The 7,368-nt window shown below is 40.5% G+C and overlaps 1 protein-coding gene across 1 annotated transcript; it reads right to left on the reverse strand.

Moving 5' to 3' along the window:
- Positions 1–590: 590 nt before the first annotated feature.
- On the reverse strand, positions 591–1,570 carry LOC149796273 (uncharacterized). The gene is made up of 2 exons (XM_089960190.1): positions 1,275–1,570; positions 591–1,071 (listed from the first exon to the last, which is right to left on the reverse strand). The coding sequence occupies exons 1-2, from the start codon at positions 1,568–1,570 to the stop codon at positions 591–593; spliced, it is 777 nt and encodes a 258-aa protein (XP_089816316.1).
- Between the last annotated feature and the right edge of the window lie 5,798 nt (positions 1,571–7,368).

Raw genomic sequence — 7,368 nt, forward strand, 5'->3', positions numbered from 1 at the left:
ATTCATCCAGTGCTTTATGGGGAACAAATGGTCTGTGAGTGCGTAGGTGGCAAATGAGGCCGATTTGTGCCCTGAATGTTCTGTGGCATTGTGGACATGGGATGGTAGCAACGCTGAACGTGGGGTTACTGGCTCGGGATTTCCCGGCCTGCCTCCGTTGTTCTACCGCGGCTGTCCTGTTGGCCTCTCAAGCTTCAGCACCTTTAGTGATGGAAGAGCGCCACACGACCCTGTCCTGGGCAGTGTGCTCCCATGGGTCATAGCTAATGCCAAAGTTCTTCAATGACGTGTTCAGGGTGTCCTTATAACGTTTTCTCTGGCCTCCTTTGTTGCGTTTTCCTTGTTCAAGCTCGCCATAAAAAAATTTTGTTTGGGAAGCCGGTGGTCTGGCATGCGAGCTATATAGTCTACCGATCACAACTGTGGTTGCATCAAGGTGGTGTAGATACTGGGAAGGCTTGGTGGGCAAGGACCTCAGTATCCGGGATCCTGTCTTGCCACTTGATGTTTAGGAGTCTTCTGAGGCAGGTAGTGTGGAAGTGGTTCAACTTCTTTGCATGGCGCTGGTACACTGTCCAGGCTTCGCAGGCTTATAATGACACAGGGAGTGCTATCGCTTTGTACACCTTCAACTTTGTCTGAAGACTAATGCATCTTTTGTTCCAGACATTGGCGTATAGTCTGCCGAATGCTGCGCTGGAATTAACTTCGTCATCTATTACGATATTATGGGACAGAGTGCTGCCAAGATAGGTGAACCGTTTCACTGCGCTCAGTTTGTAACCGTTTACTGTGATTTTCGGCTCAGCATACGGTTTTCCTGGGTCTGGCTGATACATTATTTCAGTCTTCTTTGTGTTGATCGTAAGGCCGACATTTTTGCAAGCGTCAGAGAACTTGTTGACGCTGCTTTGCATGGCAGCTTCAGAGCCAGCGTTGTGGGCACAGTCATCAGCAAATAGAAGGTTTCCGATGATGTCTGTTGTGACCTTAGTTTTTGCTGGGAGCATCCTGAGGTTGAACAGTTTGCCATCAGTTCGGTATCTGATGCTGATTGCCACGTCACCATCTCTGAAGGATCAGTGGGCATGACTGAAAACATGAGACTGAAAAGTTTTGGCGCCAGTACACAGCCCTGCTTCATTCCGTTTGAGACAGGAAAAGGATCTGATGTCTCACCATTGTTCGGAACTCTAGCTTCCATACCATCAAGGAATTGCTACACCATGGTGATAAATTTCCTTGGTCATCCGTACTTGGTCATGATCTTTTACAAGCCCTCTCTGCTAACAGTCTCAAAGGCCTTGGTCAGGCCTGCGATGGAGAGCAAATATATACCTCGGTAGTTGTCACAAGCCTGAAGATTTTCTTTGCGCTTATACAGGTGTATAATAGTAGCATCCTTGAGTTCCTGTGGGATCATCTCTTTATGCCACTTGAGATGAAACAACTGATGGAGCTTTCCAGTCAGAGATGCACCGACTTTTTTGTATATCTCTGCTGGGATTGAGTCTGGACCATCAGCCTTGCCACTAGAAAGCAGACGTATTGCTTTCTGGGTCTTCGACATGGTTGGTGGGTCATCCAGTGATTCATTGACTGCCACTTGGGGCAGTCGATCAATGTTTTATCATTTCGATGATCTTCTCTTTGTCTGTGATCAGTGTTTTCCCATCCGCACCAAGGAGAGGGGATGATCCTGATGATAATGGGCCATAGATTTCATTCAGTGCATCATAAAACATCATCATATGATATGCTTGATAGCATGGCTTTGGATCTCATCAGTTTTGTTACTCAGCCAGGAGTCATGCATCTGCCACAGTTTCTGTTGAACAGTCATGCGGATGTAATCTAAGGCATCTTTCTTTGAAGTGAACATTTATGTACGGTTTGTGGAAGCGATGTTTTCTTTCAACAGATACCTGATGTTTTCGCAATCTCATCAAACCAGTCCTTGTGCTTTCTGGAAGAAGACCCTAAGATCTCTGTGGCGGTGTTGTGTACCAGCTCTCTAAGGGTCCCCCAAGCTGCCTCCACATTCTGGGTGTCCAGAGGGGTGGACTGAAGACGGTTTTCTATAGTGCTGACAAAGTTCGATTAGGATTTCGAGTTCTTCAGCTTGGCGATGTTCAGCCGTTTTTGAACCTTCTTGCCTTGCGTGCGACTTTTAGGTTGGATACAGATAATTAGCTTGGAGACTACAAGACGCTGGTCAGTCCAGCATTCTGCACCACACATGGACTTGATCACCCGTACATCCTGCCTATCCCTCTTTCTGACTATCACGTAGTCAGTGAGATGCCAGTGCGTAGATCGGGGATGCATCCATGTCGTTCTGTTGCGGGTAGCGAAGCGGAATACTGTGTTGGTGATGAGCAGTTCATGCTCTGCGCAGGTCTGAAGAAATCGAAGACCATTACTGTTTCAGCGGCCGACACCATACTTTGCCATGACTACTTCCAAAGAGATGTTGTCAGATCCGACTGCTGCACTGAGGTCACCAAGGATGATGAGCTTGTCAGATTTGGGAACAGAGGTTATGACAGAGTGGAGTTCTTCATAAAATTTGTCCTTTGTTTCATCTTGATTGGCCAAGGTTGGAGCGTAGGCACTGATGATCGTGACATGCTTTCTTCCATTCGACAGTGAGAGTTTCATGGTCATAAGCCTGTCATTCACACCCTTTAGAAGCTCAGCTAGTTTGTTAACAAAATCTGTCTTCACTGCAAAGCCTCCTCCAACCTTACGTCGCTCCTCAATTACTCTTCCGTATCAAAAGAAGGTGTAGCCAGCGCTCCTTTCACAACGTTCGCCTTCTCCTGCAAGGCGGGTTTCACTCAAGGCTGCAATATCGATGTTATATCTGCGGATAGGCGGATAGTAGCATACGACTGTAAACATACTTCAACAAACCCGCCTTATTCGCATTATAAATGACCTGTTGTTATTGGCATTCAACATAAATGAATGTAGAAATGTAGGAAAATAGGCATCAAAGAACATTGTGGACCACAGGATATAAAATGTATATATTTGACTTACTACTGCTCTATACATGAACACCTTCCTTCTCTCTCTCTCTCTCTCTCTCTCTCTCTCTCTCTCTCTCCCTGCGTTATGTCGCAAAAATCTCCTGCACCACGTCTGCAATTCATAAACAGAGTCATGTCTTTGATAATATCTCACTATGTCCCTTGGCAATTCAAGAACAGATTATTGTCTCTGAGTTTCTCATTATGTCGCTTTGTAATTCATAAACGTATTCCTATCTTTGTGAGTTTCTCTCTATATCGCTTTGTAATTCATAAACAATTCGTGTTTTTAAGTTTCCCCTTATGTCGCTTTGTAATTCATAAACAGATAATTGTATTTGTGAGTTTCCTATTTTGTCACTTTGTAAAATTCATAAAGATTCCTGAATTTGTAAGTTTTTCATTTTGTTGCTTTGTAATTGATAAACAGATTCTGCACAAGGATAATGTGATTGTGGGGTTGGGGTTGGTTGTCGATGCCTAGAAGATGATAGACCACGGTGTTATACCCCAGATCGAACGAAAATTAAAATATGAAGTTAGTGGATGGAATAAATCGAGATCTGAGCAGATATATAAAATAGAACAAGACGAGCCTCCATCCCCATATGCAGAATAACAAATTAATTAAATAAGCAAAATAGAATACTACAAAATCAATTGTAGGATGCGGCTCTATCAGAAAATAAATTATCTCAAGAGTTCTAATTAGCAGTTTTGTTTACATAGATACGGCAAGTTTCGTCACCAGATTGAGTGAGCGTTTCGAACTTTAATTGTCTGGCATGTTTGCATAAACTGATAGCTGGTTGCTGGTCACTGTTCAGAATCGAACTAGCTAGTCGGCTGTGGTCGTCTTGTTCCCTCCGGCCTACTCTTGGGTCACCCACGTTAGAGGCCAGTCTATTATGCTGGTCGTCCGCTCTCATGTTTATATCAGTCGTGGCAGCAGTTTGCCATTTAAAAATAAGATAACTGAAGCCCAAATATATGTTCATTGTGTCAAACCCTGAGCTGAATATACACTCCCCTCTATTTCAGAACCGACCGCTACTGCTAATTGGTTTCAGGTCATAATATTGCATTCAACACAACCATCCGTATCTGTCTTCATATGTATATTTCTCTTTTTCCGTGGACAATTATCATAGTACAGACAAATTAATGTAGTACTCCAACAGAACTAGTTACTATTACTATTGTGATCGATAGCATAGTTTGCTCTCGCTTAATGACACTTAAGCCACTACAGTGGGAACTATTAATAATTATTTGAACAAAATGTCAGACACGTGCACACACATACGGCTGACGATGAGTGACTGTATAGCCCACATTGCTGCTCCAGTGTTAATACAACCCATTCATAGGTTCAAAGAATTCACATCAGAGTTAAACAATTAGATCATACAAAATTGATCTCTTAGCTTAACTACAATATTACTAACTAACAATTCATTGGCATAAAGAACCGCAAAACCTAATAATCAATATTTAGCATACATGATTAATATATCATTTAAGACCTATCAGATTAAACTCCTATCTTAAGAATCATATCAAGAATAAAATTATGCATGAAATTGAGATCCGGTACGTTGATTTAATGCTCGCTCTTTCCCCTTTAGCAGAACCGTCTCCTTACACTCCCGGTTATGTGTCTCTCATAGAGTCATAACTACTCGTTCTTTGGATAATCTTTACATAGGCTTTCGCCTTCCCCCTGACTCAAGACCTTTTGCCTCGCGTAAAACGTCGATTGCCTAATTTTGGATGTAAGACATTTATAAAAACACGAAACTTCGCCTCGAAAACTCCTCCGAAACCGTTAATTTCCCCAATCAAAATTCATGTTTATCTAACCGCCATTATTAACACGCGCCACTCCAGGGTTGGAGAATTTAACATTTTGCCCGCTTCCGTTAAATATACCGATCTCTGCAAAATTTAAACTTTTGACAAATATTTCAACAAGTACAAAGCTGTTTACATAACATTTCAACCATTGTCATTTCGATAAACAAAGTTTCGCAAAACATAGTTATTTAACGGAACATCATTAAGAATCAGTCAAGTCCCTAAAGGATGTATTCAAATATTAACATTCTTAAACATGCCACGGCTTTAATTCCATGCCAAATCACATATATCAATTTAAATGTGCAATGTGTCACAGATAGATTATTCTTGGTGTGAATAATTTCCCGATATAATATAAATTGTTTTATTTTGAATATTAGAGTCAATTTAAATGGTGGCTTAAATTAATATGATTTTTTTATTGATTTAAACATCCAGACTAACTTCTGCAGAGATGTGTGTCTAATCTCAATTATTTTTGCGTTTCATAGTACTGAGAGAGAGAGAGAGAGAGAGATCTTTGTTCTTTGACCCTGAGAATATTCAGGAGTCCGATTAATGCAAACACTTTGATGAAATTTTAACACATATGGAAAATCAAGCGATAAGATTAAAGAGAAAATACATAAAAACTTGCAACATATATATGAAATTCTTTTAAAGCTACGTTAGAAATCCAAATCGCGCGCGCGCGCGCACACACACACACACACACACCCAATTAAATGAACTTGAACGTTTCTGCACCAACGCCGAAAAGTAAGCGTCTCCACTACATGTCGATCCACAGTACAGTTTTTATTTATCCCTGACGAAATGGAGTCTCCTCCAATTTGACATTACAAGAAAATTTTGGATTGGTATGGTCACTTATGCGAATTTTACATTATTGGTGACACTAGAAGATAACCTTACTCTGCTGTTGTATGGGGATTTAACAATTTCTGGGCATTTATGATCCCCTATAGGGGATCAACTGCTGGCGTTACCGGGCCGTTATAGTCTGACTATTTAACGATTTAATGTTCAGGTGATGGTGATGCGCCTCGGGAGGGGGAGGGGACTTTTTAAAGAAGGAAATTTCTTGTCCTGAAACAGCTTTTTCTGATTTATAGAAGATGAGAGACCATTATGTCCATAAATTAGCAGAGGTAAAAGAATACTGACATGTATTTTTTAATACTGGTTCGAAAGAAAATCATTGTTTCCCGTTGCTCCAAAGGTTTAAATCGTCGGTCCAACTTGTGAATTTAACATTAAGAATGAAAATATGGCCATCTGAGGGAATTTAACTTCTAACCAATTGGAATACTCACATATTTATCCAGCACAATGATAAGGTCATATTTGTCACCATTTCCTTGGTTCCGATCACTTGTATTTCATTCAGTAATACGTCAGCGAAGAAATCGAGAGTGAGGCGAGTGAGGCGACCACAAGAACACACACACACACACACACACACACACACACACACACATCAGTGTTGTTCACTTTGAATGTTCATGAGTCGACTCAGGCAATCACAAAACCAAATTATGCATCGTACATCGAGCTTGCAACATATGTATTCCAGAATCGTTAATCTTTGGCAATGGCTATCGCATATATATTAGAGACGTACCATTTTATAAGCCAATGTACTAAATTCGTGGGGAAAAATAGCAACTGAAGGTTTTGGTAAAAAAGTAAGGGCTCCAGAGCCAGTAAACCAAGACAAAGTAGTATTCTTAATTCTGCTGGCTGAATGGACTGTTACACACCAGCTGCTTTGCAATTTTCCGCGTTAACTTTGTTGATACAATGTTTCAGATATAGGCTAGCGATAGACGTCGTACATATCAAAACATAGCTGGGGCCCCTACAAAGAACATGCAAATGACAAGACATAGCATGTCTTCTTTAGCTGGTAATAAGAAGGGCAAAAAATATACTTTCATTTTTGCATCTTGAATTTTCTCAAAATGTACTTTCTTAGTACTTCAAATCCGAATTACATGAACTATCTCATGGTTTCTAAAACTTGATTACACACTGCAAAATTGTACTGTAATTTGGACTACATTTCCAATTGCCATAACATTTTCCTTACCGCACTTAAACTGAAATGAACATGATATTACATAGCGCCTTTTTGATAATTACAACTGAAAGAGTTCATATTTTTCCCACATTATGATTTCAAACATTCATTGGCAGAAACAGAAACACACGAAGCTGAGTCAAGAGGCATCCCTCTCTGCTCAAAACACATACATATGCATTTTGTGTGGAACTTACACAGCTAATAAATCCAGTCCATAATCAGCGGAAATGAGTCTAATCGATAAAAAAATCAAATAAAAAACAAAACAAAAACAAACAAAGAAAAAGAGCATCACAAAACCCCCAAATCACTTCATTCCATACTAACTAGAAAAGCTGCTGCAATGCGCATTCATTCACAATATGACTCTAAATTTAAATTTTATGC

The sequence above is a fragment of the Sinohyriopsis cumingii genome, chromosome 6 (assembly GCF_028554795.1).
Source record: "Sinohyriopsis cumingii isolate HCF-2022 chromosome 6, ASM2855479v2, whole genome shotgun sequence".
In the NCBI taxonomy this organism is placed as follows: Eukaryota; Metazoa; Mollusca; class Bivalvia; order Unionida; family Unionidae; genus Sinohyriopsis; species Sinohyriopsis cumingii.